General features: G+C 44.1%; 1 protein-coding gene across 2 annotated transcripts in view; it reads left to right on the top strand.

The window, feature by feature from the left end:
• The window catches only part of VRK2 (VRK serine/threonine kinase 2), a 205847-nt gene that overhangs the window by 147402 nt on the left and 38544 nt on the right, over window positions 1-19901 (top strand). For both annotated transcript variants that reach the window (XM_073628115.1, XM_073628114.1), the window contains exons 10-11: window positions 10696-10754; window positions 18954-19135. In XM_073628115.1, coding sequence (XP_073484216.1) covers window positions 10696-10754; window positions 18954-19135 — 241 coding nt within the window. The remainder of the gene's footprint in view (window positions 1-10695; window positions 10755-18953; window positions 19136-19901) is intronic.

Below are 19901 nucleotides of genomic sequence, written 5' to 3'. Positions count from 1 at the left end.
AAAAATATTGAAATGTGGTGTAAGTAATAACTATGACTGCAACAAATATTCTTTGCTGTATGATCCAAGAGGTTGATGCATTTCACAAAGAGAAATGGCCTACTCAGAAAAGAAATACACCCAAGTAACATAACAAGCATACTATATTAAACTTATGCTTTGCGTTAAGAATATAGCTTTTTAGATGGTGACAGGAAATGCAGAATGGATGTGGTCTTTAGTACAATTTGTAGTATGCACAATATGCCACCATTGATTGAAATCTTGCAGCACCCTCAAGGTCCCCCTCCTCAAGAATGGGGACCTTGAACAGATACCTGGAGCGGCTTTTCTTGCTTATCCTTCAGAAGGCACATGTACAGGCCCATCTGAAGTTTGCCAGTGAACATCTAAATTATTCAGAGAAGGATTGTGAGAAAGTGCTGTGGTCAGATGAGACCAAAATTGACTAGGGGCGTGGCGTCTGAGCTCTAAGATGGCCGCTTAGCCAGTGAGCTCCGCCAGACCACAGGGGGAATCCATCAACATCGAAACCTAGAAGCGACCCAGCCACCCGCATCCTGCCCAGCAGAGCCCAGATAACTGAACGGGATGCCACAGAGAAGAAAAGACCACCCCGCCACAGCTCCGCAAGCTGCCAGGCTTCTTCTGATACCCAGCGTGGCTACAACGAAATGACGGCGGAGCCCAAACAGACAAGCAGAATGGGAAGGCCACGGCCTTTCCCACGGAACGGTGCTGGAACGGATTGGAGAATCCTCCCAATCCTCCCCAATCCTCCCTCCACTCCGATCACCAGAAGCCCTGCCAAGTCCAGCCGGCACACGGCGTCCCCACACGGAGGTCTCCAGCACCAGGACATGGAGGTGAGTGGGCCTAGCTCATGACAGAGGCCTAACACTCAGACAACACCAGACCCCATTGCCTGCTTCCCTACAACAGGTCAGCCTGTATCTGATACTGTTCTAAAGGACATGTTGAAGTCTTTAAGATCATCATTGCATAATGATATGCTCCACACAGTGAAAAAGTGCCAAGAAAAAGTCCAAGTACTAGGAGAGAGGGTAAATCAGGTAGAGCAATCTATGGGAGAATACACAAGCTCCTTCAACAATATGGTAGATGCACGCAGCGCACACAGCTATGAAATCTCCTGGATCAAAGATAAAATAGCAGATCTCGAGGATGGATCCAGTAGGAAAAAAACTAAAAATCAGAGGTATCCCAGAAACTGCCTGCAGCACAGCTCCCACAATACATCCATGACATGTTCTCTGCATTAACACCTGCAATATCTGAACTAGAATTCACAGTGGACAGAGTACACAGAGTGCCAAAACTGTCTTTCTTAGCAGACGACGTACCTAGAGATGTCTTGCTTAGAATGCACTTCTACCACGCAAAAGAAAATATCTTAGATGCTTTTTCAAAATTGACCAATCCCCAGCCCAATACGCCTCCCTACAACTGCTCCCTGACCTCTCCAGGCACACTCTTCAGCATTGCTGCAATTTGGCTATCATTACTAAAAACCCTACACCATCATCATATCTTGCACAAGTGGAAATATCCGGCAAGACTTTCCATTACTTATAACGGAACCACCACTACCATATCCACCCTTGAAGGAGGACTGACAGCCCTTCGACAATGGGGCATCATATTAGAAATGCCTCCAGACCCCATACATCGACAGAACCTCAGACATCAAAACTGAATGGCAGGTTGTGTCCCGCAAAAAAAGTCAGAAGAAAAAATACCAGATGAGACCAAAATTGAACTCTTTGCCATTAACTCGACTCGCCATGTTTGGAGGAAGACAAATGCTGACTATGACCCTAAGACCACCATCCCTACAGTCAAGCACTGAGGTGGAAACATTATGCTTTGGGGCTGTTTCTCTGCTAAAGGTACAGGCTGACTTTGCCGCATTGAGGGGCTAATGGACAGGGCCATGTATTGTAAAGTCTTCGATAAGAACCTTCTTCCCTCAGCCAGAACACTGAAGATGGGTCATGGATGGGTCTTCCACCATGACAATGACCCAAAACATACTGCCAAGGCAACAAAGGAGTCGCTCAAGAAGAAGCACATTAAGGTCATGGAGTGACCCAGTTTCTAGACCTTAAACCTATAGAAAATTTATGGAGGGAGCTGAAACTTCGAGTTGTCAAGCGACAGCCAGGAAACCTTTAAGGATTTTGACGAAATGTGTAAAAAAGAGTGGACCAAAATTCCTTCAGAGATGTGTGCAAACCTGGTAACCAACTACAAGAAACATCTTACCTCTGTGCTTGCCAACTAGGATTTCTCCACCAAGTACTAAGTCATGTTTTGCTTGGGGATTAAAAATGTATTTTACTCACTGAACTGCAACTAAGTTTATAACATTTGTATCAAGTGTGTTTTCTGGATTTTTGGTTGATATTCGGTCTCTATCATTTAAATACACCTATGATAAAAAATGACAGACTCTTCATTTCTTTGTAAGTGGGAAAACTTACAAAATCTGCAGGGGATCAAATAATTATTTTCCCCATCGTATGGTGAAAAAACAGTTACTATATAAAACTCAGATTAATCACTTGGCGACCACCTTTCGCAGATATACTGCGACAAGACGGCTCGGCTGTGCAAACCGACATACCTGTACATCGGTCTGTGCATGAGATACTGTGGGCACGTGCCTGCTGCACACTGCGATCACAGGACAGAGAGGCATAACGGGGATCCCCGTTCTGACAGGGGGCAACTCTAAGATCAGCTGTTCCTGGTAGTCAGGAACAGCGATCTCTTTGTTGTCCCAGTGAGCCCATCCCCCTCACAGTTAGAACACACTGCCAGGAAACACATTTAACCCTTTTATCACCCCTAGTGTTAACCCCTTCCCTGCCAGTGTCCTTTATACATTGATCAGTTCATTTTTTTAGCGTTACTGGGCTCCAAAAAGTGTCACTGGGTCAGATTTGTCCGCCGCAATGTTGCAGTCCCGCTAAAAATCACAGATTGCAGCCATTACCAGTAAAAACAATAAAAAATAAATAAAAGTCCCTAAATCTATCCCCTATTTTGTAGATGCTATAACTTTTGCGCAAACCAATCAATATATGCTTATTGGGACTTTTTTCACCAAAAATATTTAGTAGAATACATATTGCCTTAAACTGGTGAAGAAATTAGAAATTTCTAAATTTAGTTTTTTCTTTTTTTTGGATATGTATTATAGCTCTTGGCGCTTTTTTTTTGTTTATGGCCAAAACATAAAAACCGCAGAGGTGATCAAATACCACCAAAAAAAAGCTCTATTTGTGAGAAATAAAGGACATCAATTGTGTTGGGGTACAATGTTGCATGACCGGGCAATTGTCAGAGCGACGCAGTGCCGTATCGCAAAAAAATGGCCTGGTCATTAAGGGGGTAAATACTTCTGGGGCTGAAGTGGTTAAAGGAAAAGGTAAGTAGAATGCATAACTTTAGTGCAGTTGCTGTATTTTCTGGTTAGCACTATATGCATAAGTCTAAAATGTATAGAAAATGTTCTACATGGCAAAGAATTTATAATAGTCTTTAATCAATCTTGTAATCCACGTATCTTAGCCATGTTCTTGACCTCCACCACATCAGCAGCTTGTTCAAGAACCACCCCCTAGCCTGTTGACTGATAAGTAAATGGCAATATTACACTGCTGAGGTCCCTATTCTGATTACTCTTTTTTTCTTCACAAGATGGCATGTTCCCTGCCAGGCCATGCACATGGACTATAGCCCATTTGGCTCCTAGTGCTGGTTCCTTTCCCAGGACTTCTGTAGGGATGGTTAAGACAGTTTCAGATATTTTACAAGATACTTTCAGGGCCGATTCACACCACGGTTTGTGCATTCTGGATGCAATTCTGCATGCGCATTTTTGAGGCATTCCAGTGTTTTTTCCCCTCTTTTTTTTGTCCTCATCGCAATTGAGGACATATGCATTTCGGTGCATTTTTGATACGCTTTGCTGCAGTCCAGATGTGTTCCATACAGAAAGGGCCGTCTTTAATATTGATTGGACCCTGGGCCAACATTTTCTTAGGGCCTTCCCTCCCGATTCTGAGATGTACATTAAATAGCACCTAGACTCAAAATCAGTTTACTGCAGCAGATCAGGCAGCAATTGCGATTGGTTGCCAGAGCTTGCAGCATATCATTGCCACTCACTGACTGGTTGCTAGAAGCTAAAACATCATTTCTGCTTGCTGATTGGTTGCTAGAGGTTACTGGAAATCCTTACCGCTCATTGGTTGCTAGAGGTTACTGCCCATCATTACCGCTCACTGACTGCTATAGGTTACTGCACATAATTACTGCTAACTGATTGGTTGCCAGAGGTTACTGCACATCATTATTGCTCACTGACTGGTTGCTAGAGATTATGGCAGATTGTTACTGTTCACTGATTGGTTGCTAGAGGTTACTGCACATCGTTACCTCTGCATCAAATTGAGTGTGGCTAAACTGCACTAACGGTGAGGCATTTTTATAAACCAGGATTTCAGGAGTGCACCATATACATACTGCAGGGTTCTGGAGTACACTATATAGGGTACAGGGTTGAAGAGTGCACTATGTACAGAGTGCATGGTTGAGGAGTGAACTACATACAGAGTGCTGGGTTGAGCTATGTACAGAGTGCACGGTTGAGGGGTACACTTTGTATAGCGTGCAGGGTTGATGGGTGCGCTAAGTATGGAACGCAGGGTTGAGGGGTGCGCTACGTATGGAATGCGGGGCTGAGAGGTGCGCTACGTATGGAATGCAGGGCTGAGAGGTGTGCTACATATGGAATGCAGGATTAAGGGGTGCCCTAAATATGGAAAGCGGGTTTGAGGGGTGCGCTACATATGGAATGTGGGTTTGAGGAGTGCACTACGTATGTAATGTTGGGTTAAGTGGTGCGCTACGTATATAATGCGGGGTTAAGGGGTGCGCTACATATGGAATGCGGGATTAAGGGGTGCGCTACGTTTGTAATGTGGGATTAGGGGGTGCGCTACGTATGGAATGAGGGGTTGAGGGGTGTGCTACATATGGAATGCAGGGTTGAGGGGTGCGCTACATATGGAATGCGGGGTTGAGAGGTAAACTTTGTATGGAGTGCAGGGGTTCTCCATCCCCCTAAGTACAAAGCTCTCCCCCCCCAGATTCCAGTTCAGAGCTTACCCCTGCCCCCCCCCCCCCACACTCCAGTGTAGAGATTTTCTCCCTCCCCAAATCCTCTCCTAGCATCTAGAAAACATCACAGTCAGTGCAGCTACAGAAGATCAACTAAACTTACATGATGTCCGTCCATGCAGGCTGCTTCACGAGGAGCTTTTGCCTGTGTACATTCCCCACCCCCTCTCTCCCCTCCCTCCTCGCTCTCACTCTTCTGCTCTCATATAGAGATGTGTAGAGCAGAGAGGGATCGGAGCAGCCACCGACAGACAGAAGAGCGCTGTCACTTGTAAATACAGAAGCAGCGCTTCTCTGTATCTACAACTGACAGTAGTGACTAGTGAGCAGCTAACACGTGTGTCGGAACTCCGGTGGGCAGCAGTGTGGGCTCAATTGGCAGCTGCTTTGGGCCCCCCAACAGTGATTGGGCCCTGGGCAGCTGCCCTACTTGCCCTGCGCTAAAGACGGCCCTGCACGCAGAAAAAATGCAAGTGCATGCATGTTCTACTTCTGCTATGTGCACTGGAACATGCCACACTGGTGTGAACTAGGGTCATTGGAATCTACACTATATTGTCAAAAGTATTGGGACACCTGCCTTTTCACGCACATGAATTTTAATGGCATCCCAGTCTTAGTCCATACGGTTCAATATTGAGTTGGCCCAACCTTTGCAGCTATAACCGCTTCAACTCTTCTGGGAAGGCTGTCCTTAAGGTTTAGGAGTGTGTCTATGGGAATGTTTGACCATTCTTTCAGAAGCGCAATTGTGAGGTCAGGCACGGATGTTGGATGAGAAGGCCTGGCTCGCAGTCTCTGCTCTAATTCATCCCAAAGGTGTTCTATTGGGTTAAGGTCAGGCCAGTCAAGTTCCTCCAACCCAAACTCACTCATCCATTTCTTTATGGACCTTGCTTTGTGCACTGATGTGCAGTCATGTTGGAACAGGAAGGAGCAATCCACAAACTGTTCCAACAAAGTTGGGAGCATGAAATTGTCCAGAATGTCTTTGTATGCTGACACCTTAAGAATTCTCTTCACTGAAACTAAGGAGCCAGACCAAACCCCTGAAAAACAACCCGCACCATAATCCCATCTCCACCAAATGATTTGGACCAATGCAACAAAGCAAGGTCGAGTTTGGGATAGAGGAACTTGACCGACCAGCACAGAGTCCTGACCTCAACCCGATAGAACACCTTTGGGATGAATTAGAGCCGAGACTGTGAGCAAGGCCTTCTCGTCACTGTTTTAAGAAGGCAAGACAGATCACACAACATATTAATGCAGAAATTAAAATATTTATGTACCTGTGAACATATATCTACCTGACTTTTTATTTTACTGCGTTTATTGTAATACTTAAATAGTCGATTTGGGCACTGAAGTTGAGACTCTGGTGTGCTGTGACAACCTAAGGGAACAAGTTCAATCTTTTCCAAATGTGTCCCTCATCCACTTCAGTTAGGGAAGCTGTAAGTGTTTGAATATTGAATGCATTCCCTTGGTTAGCTTGAAGTTTTAATTTCGTAAGGATTTCATCCATGAAATGTGTAAAATTAATAGAAGGAACTAAACTTGAAAGATTAACCTTTTTCCATTGTTGTTTATATGGCTTTAAAAAATGGTAATCTCAACATTAAATGCACTGAGTTAGAAGAATCAGAATGACTCCTTCTGCGTTGCTCTTATTATGTATGAATTTAAGCCTCTTACTATGAATAATACATATGTGAATATAAAAGTGAATATCATTGGAAAAGGATAAAGTGCACACAAAATGGAACATACCGAACAATTCTCATAAAAAAAGTTCTTTTTTATATACTAGTTCAGTGCCCAAACTGACAGTTTTGGAAAGTCTGTATAGCTTTGCTATGCAATCATGTTATTAATCTTTTGCCAGCAAGACACTAGAGCTGTTCAAGATGAGTATGAACAGAGGTATAGGTGACATTTTGTTACCAATGCATTTTGTTTTATGGATGCTGACTAAAGTGATCCCGTGCTTTGTATGTGCAGAGTTAAGCAACAGGTTTACTTGCTTACTTAATGAAGATGCAGTACCGTCCGGTGTGCGCTTGAAGTAGAGTAGGCAAACCATATCCTGACTCATGCTGTAAATTTGTGAGTCTATAATTGGTTCAGGGTTTTTGGAGTTCAGGGCTGGATGACTCATCTCAGCGGCTCTCTTGTTTCCCCCCCCCCCCCCGTTTCTAGAGAACATTCTGGAAGATAGTGGGCGGAGGCTAGGAGTGGCTGCTCAGCATATTTAGAGGTCTCTAATAAATCCTCGGTAGTGGGCCTGGCAGAAAGCCTGGGAGCCCTTAAATATTGATGAGCCATGCCAGCAGAGGCAATCTGGTGGAAGATGGAGATACAGTGTTGAGGTGACTGTTGGTGGCCCAAGGGGTAACCCCTAGTCTAAGGGGGGGTGTCCTGCCTTCGGCCAGGGCTCGGGTGCTGGAAGGATCCTGCCAAAGACACAAGGGAGGAAGCTTTCCTGGAGGCACGGAAGCAAAGAGAGGACAGAGCGAGTAGTGCAACATTGGTGGGAAGTAACAAAGGGGGGAGACTGCCACGTGTTGCCTGTCTTCCTTGAAGACAGCGGTGGGCTTAATTCTTCTACCTTTACCCTGAGAGATATCTAGAGAGAGAAAGAGAGACAACCGGGTGGGCTGCTGAAGGGTCAGTCGGGCGGGCTGGCAGTAGCAGCCAGGAGGTGGTGGTATTGCCTGAAGAAGTGGTGCTGGGATTAGTGGCCACAAGGGAAGCAGAAGGAAAGGTTACACACCGTTTCACTCAATGTGTGCTATTCTAAGGGACTGTGAGTTCCTGCCTGTAATTGGCTGTTCCTTAACTGACAAGGAGCCTGTCAGTTCCATCAGAAGTGAATCAACAGTGTGGGCAGGAGGAAAGCTGAAGAGGACAGCTCGGGCAGAGGGGCAGTCTCAGCTGTGCTCGTGCGGGAGTGGGCTCTGCTCGGCTGGCCTCAAGCAGGGAGGCGGTCTCGTCTGGCTTAGACTCGGGCAGAGGGGTGGTCTTGGCTGGCCTGGACTCGGCTCACCTTGGGTCAGCTGGGCTTGGGCAGGAGGGCGGTGTCAGCTGTGCTCGTTTGGGGGACGGGCTCGGCTCTGCTGGCCTTGAGCAGGGGGGCGGTCTCGGCTGGGCTAGGGCAGAGGGGCAATCTCGGCTCACCTCAGGTCAGCTGTGCTCGGGCAGGGGGGCGGTCTTGGCTGGTCTGGACTCGGGTGGGGGGGGAGCTGGCCGCAGTGATGTAAAGGTAACCAGCAAATGCATTAGATTAGAAGAAGAGGGATGATAATCATGTTAAACTAATCTCAGCTGTTATGTTTTAAACTGTTTCCCACTGTGATGCTAGTGAATAACTTGCTGGAGACTTTTCTATTATGTATGATGATCAGGGAGAGTCATGTCTACAGTCTCTGACCATCTCTTGTAGTATGCCTGCAGTCTCTGACCATCTTTTGTACAATGCCCGCAGTCTCTGACCGTCTTTTGTATCATGTCCACAGTCTCTGACCGTCTTTTTTATCATGTCCGCAGTCTCTGACCGTCTTTTTTATCATGTCTGCAGTCTCTGTGACCGTCTTTTGTATCATGTCCGCAGTCTCTGACCATCTCTTGTATCATGTCCATAGTCTCTGACCTTCTCCTGTAGTATGTCTGCAGTCTCTTGCCTTGGGTAGCACAAAACCAAAATACACCACTGGTCCCAAGGGCCCCCCCTTACCTTAGTGTACTCTCTCATTTGGAGGCAGGAAAGAGAAAGGAGGGAGGCGGAAGAATTCAGTCACAGACATTGGATGGTGAGCTCGCTCACCCAAGAATGGAGACTGAGGCATCAGCACCTTTCATCTACAATGCATCTTCTGGGCTGCTGGGCTTTAAATTTGCTGCCCACACATCCCTTTTCTGAGGCACAGCATGCTGGGGATTGGAGTGTGGGTGGGCAGACACAGAGGGATAGTGGTGGGAGGAGGAGCAGCAGATCGAGCCCTCCCTCCTCTTCCATCCCTGCTGGAGAGGGGGAACTGTGCTGACTCTTTGCAATGTAAGAGAGTTTCACAGACACTCGGCTTAGACAACTGCAGCTAGGTCTCCAGACGGTTGGCAAGCCTGGTGATTAGGGTGTGAGGCCAGTAGGCACAGCTATGCACTTGGTGGTTGTGGTATTCGGTTACTTGGGGAGCCACAGTCCAGTCTAAGTAAGACCTCATTCACACCATACATGCAGAAAAACTAATGGAAAAAAAGCACAGATTTCACTTGCAGGGTCATGAGTTTACATGAGTTTTCATGCGCAATTTTATGCACATTGACATCAGTGTTTTTTTTTTTTGTTTTTTTTTTATGCACAGACTGACATCCCATCACCCCTCATCAGTGACCCCTATATCAGAGACTCCTCAGTGTCCCCCTCATCAGAGATCCCCTCATCATAGCCTTCTTATCAGGGACCCCCTCACCACACTACCCCTTAAGAGATCACCACATCAGTAACTCCCTCACATCAAAAACTCCTCATCAGAGCCCCCACATCAGTCTTCCCCTCATCAGAGAATACTCCGCAGAGATCCCCACCGTCAGTGTCCCCCCTCATTTGTCTCCTGCCAGCAGTGCCCCCTCATCTCCTGCTATTAGTGTTCCCCACCATCAGTGTCCCCCTCATCTGTCTCTTGCCGTCAGTGTCTCCCTCATCTGTCTCCTGCCATCTGTATCCCCTGCCATCAGTATAAGTATACCCTCTTTTTATTTTATTAAAAAATAAAATATCCTTTAGTATCACTTTAACTTTCATATAAGCTTTAATGTAGTATTGTCATTTCAAAACTATCAACATGATACAATTATAAGAGAAAATGATGCCCCAGCTGGATTATTAAAAAAAAAAAAGCTTTGTGTGCAATACTCCATCTTTGGTGCTGTCCCCCACAGTAACTATTTTTCTGCACAGTGTAGATTTTAATACTGCCTCATATTAATGCATCTAAAACTGCAGCATGCAGTGACACACTGTAAATATGTGTGCAGAAAATGTATATAAACTCTCAGTAGTTCATGTCAGAGTGCCAGTTCTTACTCCCATCATGCTGGGCTCATGTTACTTTACTAGCTTCCTGTCCATTGGGGTGAGCCTTCCTGGAAATCCCACTAACTGTAAGCTATTCTCTTATGTCTCTTATGTCATTAGGAGCTAACCTGGCTACTGAAAAATAGACTGCCTTAAGTTGTATTCATTTTCCGTATGCGCTTTTACTGATGCAGCGTGATGGCTTCATATACACTAATACACTACACTATATTTTACTTTTTTAAACTTTAATTAAAAACACATTTTTTTAAATGAATGTATTACTAAAAAAAAAACGAATCCGGCTTTAGTAAGGACTTCTACAATGGGCATGTTTTATCTACCATATGACCAAAATTCCCAGATTAATAAAACACCAAATATCATTATTTTCATTACTTTTTTAGGCTTATGGATGGAGTCCCGAATTCAGTCACTGCATGGTTGGGTCAAGAAGATGGATGTAGTAAGTGTAAATGAGATATAGTAAACACTAATTTGTTGTTTCAAGATGTGATGCAGATTGTTTAAGCACCAATGTTTCACTTCAATAGGAAACTATCATAAATGCAAGGCATCTAACTGTGCTCTAAGGAGTGTATGTAATGAACTGTAACAATGGCCTATTAATTCTGTCGGAATCCAGCAGCAATGGTCAGAGGTGCTACATGAACCATATTCCTTTCTCTGCAAAATAAGATACTTGGAAAGAAACCTAATGTTCAGGAATAGGGAAAGGGCTGTATTTATATATCATATAAAACAGAACAATGTGCTATTGTTCTTCTCTTCATCGAGACTTGTTCACGCACAATGAGCATGCAATATTAAATTAATTTGTGTTTTCCAATCAGTGAGAGTGCCAAAATACCCATATGCAAATAGAAATTTGTACTGCCATATGGTAATGTAATAAACATTACATTACCCTCTGGGGCCAAAGTAATTTTACATCTTCGTTGCCAAAGGGGCCGTTCATTTGTCACATAGGGATGCCCTGGATGTCACTGATATAACCAAGAGTAAAACAAGCCTACCATTTTCGAAATTGTGGTACAGACCTGTAATCCTGAGGCCTGTTCGTTGCTGTCTTATAATATTCCAGAAACAGGGGAATGCTAACCTGAGTACTTTTAAAGGGAATCTATTGTGCATATATGTATGTAATAAGTGTGTATGTATGTATATGTGTGTGTATCTATACTGTGTGTGTGTGTGTGTGTATATATATATATATATATTTTTTTTTTTATTATGGTCAGGAAAATGTATTTTTTACATTTTTTTTTTTTTTTTCTTTTTAAACTAGGTATTTTGTATTCTCACTTTTAGCCAGCAGGTGGCTCTGCAGACCCTGTTTTTGCATTTTTAAGCACTACTTAAGTATATCCTAATTTTATGGTACAGGACACAGGCTGGACAGGTAATTTAAAACTGGCAAAGCTTTTACACATACCCCATGGGTGTACCCCTAAAACCATACCCCATTCTGAGACTTCAGTTTTTTGCTAGTGTACTTACGTGAGAGACCTCTTCTTTCTTACTATAGACTAAAGTGGCTACAGGGCAGCCATAGGAAGTCATCAACGCCATGTTGTAGCATAGGCTGAAAAAATATTTTTTTTAAAAAAGTGCTACTTTAATGCTAAAGCGTGCTTACACACATACAATACATAAATAACACGTTGTAGACTTTTTTTTTTAGGTGCCTTCCACTTTAAGCAGCATGGATCTCTAGTAGTGGGTGGCTAGGAGGTGTGGTTTTCCCTCAGGAGCTTCTTCTACTGTGGAGAAAATGCCGGAACCATGTTTAATAAACACTGGGAAACCTCAATACAGAATTTAGAACTCCCAAAATGGAAGTTAATAATCTTACATTACAATTACAGTGTAAAACAGGCTTTCTTAGATTTGATGAGTAGACTTACCGTAGGTAATGTATGCCACTAAGGACTAAGGGACTTGAAGCATATTTCTTGTAAATGACATAAGCTACCCTTCTTTGATCATGTTGTTAATAAACAGGGACGAGCTTTAGGTTTCTTGCATATATTATATGGGTTCAAGGTGAATCCTTCTGATTGGAGATTTATGGTCCTGGTAAATTTATATGAAGATTTGCTGGGAGAATTTTTTTTAAACCATACTGTACTGCATGGACTTTGAACTATGGCCAACAGCTTTGGATGGGCCAGTAAGGGGGCTTTTGGATAAGCCAGCCACCTCAATATAAAAGAGGGCACAGGGTAGCCATAGTGTCAATCGGAAGCTGTTGTAGGGAAATGCCGTATTTGGCAGCGTATAAGGCGACCGGACATATAAGATGACCCCCTAATTCTCCAGTTATAGCGTTGGTTTTGGGCTATACTCGCTGTACAAGATGACCCCCTTCTGACTAGTCTGTCAGCCCGGTGGATGTGCGGTAATACCGTATGTACAGTAGCTTTGGCAACATACAGTATACATACAGTATACCGTGATGAGCCAATCACGGCGAGCGATGTATTCTATTAATGAATGTTGCAACCTCTGCCAATCCAAGCAGGTTTTGTATTCATTAATAGAATACATTGCTCGCCGTGATTGGCAGAGGTTGGAACATCATCAGCCAACGCCTCTCTGACTTTCAAAGCCAATCCGAGCAGGCTTTGTATTAATAGAATACATTACTCGCCGTGATTGGCTCAGCACGTTATAGCTAAAGCTACATACAGTATTACCGCACATCCAGCGGGCTGACAGATTAGGGATGTTCGTTTTGGGCCAGCTTGGCCCAAACGAACTAAAAGTGCACATTTTATACCGGTTATGAGATGACTCCCGTCGTTTTTGGGAGTTGTTTTTAAGTATAAAACGTCATCTTATACGCCGGAAAATACGGTATTAGGGAGAGTTTAGGGTCTGTTAAAAAAAAACCAAAAAAACTGTACTTTAATTCTTATTGCTAGCTCTTTGGACAATCAACCCCTTTGCTGCTTTTGTTCTTATCATTGGTGTCTTTTTTGGCTTGAATTTTATTTACTGGCTGCTGTGCAGTTAAGAGCATTTTTTTTTTTTTTTTTTTTTTACTACCGGGCTTCCCTTTAACCACTTCCTGCAAAACAACGTACCTGTATGTCATTTTGAGGAAGTAGTTGTACCGGGGTGATGCTTGCAGCTGCAGGCTTCACTCCGGTACTGTGTTTTAGAGCCAGCTCTTAGGTTATCACAAGGAGGCGGAGGGGACGTCGCCCTTCTCACCACCTTCCGTCGCTCAGCCCGGGTCTTCCGTCCCACCAGGAGACCCGAGCGACCAGCCGGCACGTCTGCACGCTGGCCAGAGTCCTGAATAGGATCCTGATGGGGTCTCCGATGTAGTAACCCGGAAGCGACGTCTTCCGGTTTACTCGACTGCCAACGGCGGCGATTTGAAAAAATCCCCAGTATTCAAAAACGCAGATTTTGGCATTTTGAATACTTTTAAGTGCAGTGGAGGGGTTTGGGGTCTTTTAGACCCTAGATCTCTCCATACAGTATACCTGTCACTGCCTATTACTGTCACAAGGGATGTTTACATTCCTTGTGACAGCAATAAAAGTGATCAGATTTTTTTTTTTAAAAGGGACAGTGTAAAAAAAAAAAAAAAGTTTAATAAAATAAGAGATTTTTTCTTTTTTTTAAGCACCCCATCCCCATGTGCTCGCACATCGAAGAAAGTGCAAAACATAAGTCGCGCCCGCAAATGTAAACAGTGTTTAAATCACACGTGAGGTAGCGCAGCGATCGTCAGAGCAAGAGCAATAATTCTAGTTCAAAACCTCCTCTGTAACTCTAAACTTGTAACCGTTAAAAATTTTTAAAGCTTCGCCTATAGAGATTTTTAAGTACCGTAGTTTTTTCACCATTCAACGAGTGTGTGACATTTTAAACCATAATATGTTAGATATCTATTTACTTGGCATAACATCATCTTTAACAATATAAAACAAAATTTGGCTAACTTTCCTGTTTAGTTTATTAAATTCGGTGAAGTGTATTTTTTGTTTTCTCAAAAAATGCGTTTGAGAGACCGCTGCGCAAATACTGTGTGACATAAAATACGGCAACGACCACCATTTTATTCTCCAGAGTCTTTGCTAATAAAAATATTTATAATTTTTGGGGGTTCTAAGTAATTTTCTAGCAAAAAATACTGATTTTAACTTGTAAATAACAAATGTCAGAAATAGGCCTGGTCCTTAAGTGGTTAAAAATGGACTTTTGTTTTGGGGGTATTATTTTGTGGGTTTCATTTATTTTGAAGAATTTTTTGTTATATGCATTGATATAGCTTTTACAAAAAGTGGGCCTTTGTTTTAGATGTGGTACTTTGGAGTTTTTTTCTTAAATTTTATAATAGAGCCTTTTCTTTTTCATGCAATAAAGGACATTAGATTTTGAGACAGGTGGGTTACACTTCTTCCTACAGGAGGACTCAGACCCCGAAGATAGCCTAAAAAGAAAACAAAAAGCCGGAAAGGGTTAACTCTAAAGGACTGAGCGATGATATACTTAGTTTAGAGGAGTGTTGCACTGCACTTTGCTTCAGCCAATGCAGCATGACATAACTTTGCTTACTACTGCTTCTAGTTGCAAGTGACACTGAGATCTTCCTTGGTTGGGCTTTCCTGTCCACCTTAAAGACTGTTTGAAAAAACTGACAAATAATAAAAAATTAAAAATATATATATATATATATATGCCACATATATTGCCACCTCATCCCTTTAAACCTGAACACATATTAATTACACAGGTTCTCTGATTAATGTGGTAATTAAACTCACGTTGTGCCTTATCTGCATTAAATTAGCTTTAACCTGTGTAATTCATATGTGTTCGGGTTTAAAGGGATGAGGTGGCAACCCTACCTCCTAAGTGACAATGTCCAAATTGTGGCCAATTAGCAATTTTCCCTCCCCAGTGTCAAGTGAATCGTTAGTATTACAAGGTCTCAGGTGTGAATAGGGAGCAGGTGTGTTAAATTTGGTGTTATTGTTCTCACTCTCCATATTGGTCACTGGAAGTTCAACATTGCACCTCATGGCAAAACTCTCTGAGGATCTGAAAAAAAGAATTGTTGCTCTACATAGAGATGGCCTAGGCTACAAGAAGATTGCCAAGACCCTGAAACTGAGCTGCAGCACGGTGGGCAAGACTATACATCGGTTTAACAGGAGAGATTCCACTCAGAACAGGCTTCGCCATGGTCGACTAAAGAAGTTGATTGCACATGCTCAGCGTAATTTCCAGAGGTTGTCTTTGGGAAATAGATGTATGAGTGCTGCCAGCATTGCTGCAGAGGTTGAAGGGGTGGGGTGTGAGCCTCTCAGTGCTCAGACCATACTCTGAACACTGCATCAAATTGGTCTGCATGGCTGTTGTCACAGAAGGAAGCCTCTTCTAAAGATGATGCACAAGAAAGCCCACACTTTGCTGAAGACAAGCAGAGTAAGGACATGGATTACTGGAACCATGTCCTGTAGTCTGATGAGACCAAGGTAAACGGAGACAGGTGCTCTTCAAATCTGTGCTCAGTGATTCTTATGGGTGTCCTATAGGTAATGCACTCACTGGAACCATTCACCCCACGTAGGGGTATTACGTTTTCACAGTATCTGCCACTGTGTAGAAAACAAAAGACTTTTTCCAGTGTCAGCTGTTTGTTTCCGTGCTTGTGGTATAAGATTTAAGGACCTCCTTTAGCCTTCCCCACTTAACTCCTCCTCTGCTGCCACTTCCAGCATTGTCTCCTCTCTACTTTTTCCCGACCGCCCTGTATGTACCTGACATCGGATAGAACGTCCTTCACCTTAACCCGAGCCTCCAGGGAGCCATAAAGCGACCCTATCCAGGAGAGCATGTTGGGGCCAAGGAATAGTCTAGCCAGCACCACTTAAAGGTATACTCATTCGACCCTGTCAAATGCCTTTTTGGCATCAGTGGAAGGCAATAGACAGGGTGTATGGTCAGTCTGCAATTGTGCCCAATGTATTAGCTGAATCGCACGTAGAGTTGTCTCTGGCTTCCCTCCCGGTAATAAAATTTGTTTGCTCTGGATGGCTCACTGTTGGCATAATGGGTTTAAGGCGGTTAGCCAAGATCCTTGCCAGTATCTTTACGTTGGTATTCAAAAGCGAAATCGGTCTAACTGCTAGAGGTAGTAAGATCTTACCCTTTTTTTAGGATGACCGTGATGTAAGCAAGCAACCCCTCTTTAATTACCATTTTAACCTATGTGTCACCCTGTGTCTGTATCAAGGCCAAACATTCCAGGGTATTTGAACTTTTGATCAGAGCCATTTGGGTGATTTCTGTTATCATTATGATTTAAAAAGGAGCCAAACAACTATGAGATAATAAATGGCTTCATATGATCACTGTCCTTAAATAAAAGAGTGAGTTGGCATGATCAGTCATATTTTCAATATCAATGCCAAAATTCATGATTTCTGCCTGCTGCGGACCGTACCAGTACCTAGGTGACACCCAGGGTGGCCGCCAGATTGACTCCGCCGCTCACAGCAGAGCAGAGCAGGAGACAGAAAACACTGTCTCCTGTACAGCAGGGGAGAGAGTGACAGAGGAGCAGCGCTGAATAGAGGACCGGAACGTAGCTGCGAGAGTTAACTTTCTAAGTTATTCAGCAGGTGATTGGTTGCTAGGTGGTCCCAGCAACCAATCATTAGCTTGCTAATATGAAAAAGTAACTCCAGCAGTTCTCCCCCTCTGCATGAGTAAGAGAGGAAGGGACAGAGTTGGGGTTGTGTAACATGCAGGGGTCCAGAGCTGGGGGGCTATGTGACATGCAGGTGTCCAGAGCTGTGGGGGGCTGTTTAATATGCAGAGGTCCAGAGCTGGGGAGGCTGTGTGACATGCAGGGGTCCATAGCTGTTGGGGGGGGGGCTGTGTAACATGCATGGGTCCAGAGCTGGGGGGGGGGGGGGGCTCTGTAACATGCAGGGGTCCAGAGCGGTGGGGGGCTGTGTAATGTGCAGGGTGCAGAGCTTTAGGGGGGCTGTGTAACATGCATGGGTCCAGATTTGCGGGGGGGCTGGGACATGCAGGGGTCCAGAGCTGGGGGGCTGTGTGACATGCAGGGGTCCAGAGCTGTGGGGGGGCTGTGTAATGTGCAGGGGTCCAGAGCTGTGGGGGGGCTGTGTAATGTGCAGGGGTCCAGAGCTGTAGGGGGGGCTCTGTAACATGCATGGGTCCAGAGCTGTGGGGGGCTCTGTAACATGCAGGGGTCCAGAGCTGTGGGGAGGCTGTGTAATGTGCAGGGATGCAGAGCTTTAGGGGGGCTGTGTAACATGCAGGGGTCCAGAGTTGCAGGGGGGCTGTGTAACGTGCATGGGTCCAGAGCAGTGGAGGGTCTGTGTAACGTGTAGGGGTCCAGAGCAGTGGGGGGCTGTGTAACACACAGGGGTCCAGAGCTGTGGGGGGCTAAGTAACATGCAGGAGTCCAGAGCTGCGGAGGGGAATGTGTAACGTGCAGGGATCCAGAGCTGCAGGGGGGCTGTGTAAAGTAAAGGGGTCCAAAGGTATGGGGGCTGTGTAACGTAAAGGGGTCCAGAGGATCGGGGGCTGTGTAATGTAAAGGGGTCCAGAGGTGTGGGGGCTGTGTAATGTAAAGGGGTCCAGAGGTGTGGGGGCTGTGTAATGTAAAGGGGTCCAGAGGTGCGGGGCTGTGTAATGTAAAAGGTTCCAGAGGTGCGGGGGCTATGTAATGTAAAAGGGGCCTGAGGTGCGGCGGCTGTGTAATGTGCAGAGGATGTGCAATATAAAGCTTTGTATTAGTAAAGTGAGGTAAACCTGTACTGTTATTATTACTGTTAGGATTATTATTATCTTAATTTGTTAGCAGGTGAATGCGGCCCTCCATGCATTCACCGACATTGAATCCAGCCCTTAAGTGGAAAAAGATGGCTGACCCCTGATGTAAATCCTATAACTATATGCAAGGTGACACAAATCCTTTGCCAGATTAAAAAGCTTTCTTATGTTTTTTACCTTTGTATTTAGTGGTTTGTCTTATCTTAGCTTTAACTCCTCAAAAATACTAAAACCTTCATGAAAGAAGGTATGCTCTCTGGTGTCCTTATTTGCAGCGTTCTATCTATTACCAAGTTGCAAGTCTGTGTTAAGAAAATACAAACATTTTCTGAGTTGTCATTTACAATGTATTCTAAATATTTTGTCTTATGCACCCCCCTTTACACGATTGGACCGATCTGGTCCACCTGTCAGTTTTTCAGACGGACCTGATTGGACCTCCCATTCTCCTCTATGGAGCGGTGGGTGTAAAATGTGTTCATTTACGCCTGCCAACATTCAATCCGATCCACTAAAAACAGATGGATAGGGATTCGTTCTCCTTCCATCTAGCGGATCGGATGGTGTAAACGGACAGCCGGTCCATTCACATATGTCTGTGTCCGCTCTGCATAAGCGAAGCGGACACAGACCAGCCATCCGCCTACTCAGCAGGGACCAGTAAACAGATCCCTTGCTGAGCAAGTGTACTCCTAGTGTAGCCTGCATGTGGACAGGGCCTTAGACTGACAGAATGCAAAATAGCTTGAAAACATTTGTATTTTCAGATTCTGTATTTTGGTGCATCTGCTAAATCTGTTTTATGCATCTACAGATGATATAGCCAAGTTTATGACTGAAGTTAGTGCTTTACAGTACAGCGTGAAACCAAATTATAAAAGACTGAAGGGAATCCTGCTGAACGCTCTTGAGTCTGCTGGAACCAGATTTGGCGCACCTCTGATTTTCTCCAGTCAGAGTTCCACCTTGAGAAGACCTATAGCTGATAAGACAAAGGTACTGTGTGTGTACAAAGTTCTCTTTTTAATCCACTTCAAACTGTGTTTATACTCTTGCTGAGTTCAAATGATCTCACGTTAAAGGAAATCTATAGTAAGTTATTAGAGTATATATTTTGAGTTGTTACTGAAAAAAATATATCTTGAAGTCATGTTTGTTGTGCTTTTCACATTTTTACTTGTTTGGTGTGTGATGTGTGCTAGAGGATATATCATCTATCATTGATCCTATCTCTCACTCCTTGGGCTTGCTTTCTTCTTTTCAATGTTTTGTTGATGGGCAAAGCTGTTCTACCTAGAAGTTTTTCTTTTTTTTTTCTTTCCAATTAAAGTCTAGCAGGTATAAGTACCAAAGAAACCCTGCTCCATTGGTAAAAATATGCATGTTAGTCAAAGAGAATTCTTGTAAAGTGTCATTGCAAAAAGGTTTCTGAGAGGAAATCAAATGCAGGTTAAGCCACATAAAGGCTATTTTGTGTTTAGTGAATTATTGGGGGTTATTTACTAAAGGCAAATCCACTTTATACTGCAAGTGCACTTGGAAGTGCAGTCACTATAGATCCAAGGGGGACATGCAAAGAAAATAAAAAACAGCATTTTAGCTTGCACATGATTGGATGATAAAATCAGCAGAGCTTCCTCTCATTCCAGATCTACCCCTCAGATTTACAGCGACTGCATTTCCAAGTGCACTTGTAGTGCAAAGTGGATTTGCCTTTCCTAAATAACCCCCTTAGTAGGAATGTGAGCTCTAGGTTTTCCCT

This window comes from Aquarana catesbeiana, linkage group LG04 (genome assembly GCF_042186555.1).
Source record: "Aquarana catesbeiana isolate 2022-GZ linkage group LG04, ASM4218655v1, whole genome shotgun sequence".
NCBI classification, from domain to species: domain Eukaryota; kingdom Metazoa; phylum Chordata; class Amphibia; order Anura; family Ranidae; genus Aquarana; species Aquarana catesbeiana.
Note: the sequence above shows the minus strand (reverse complement) of the source record. Positions and strands in the feature narration are given on the sequence as shown.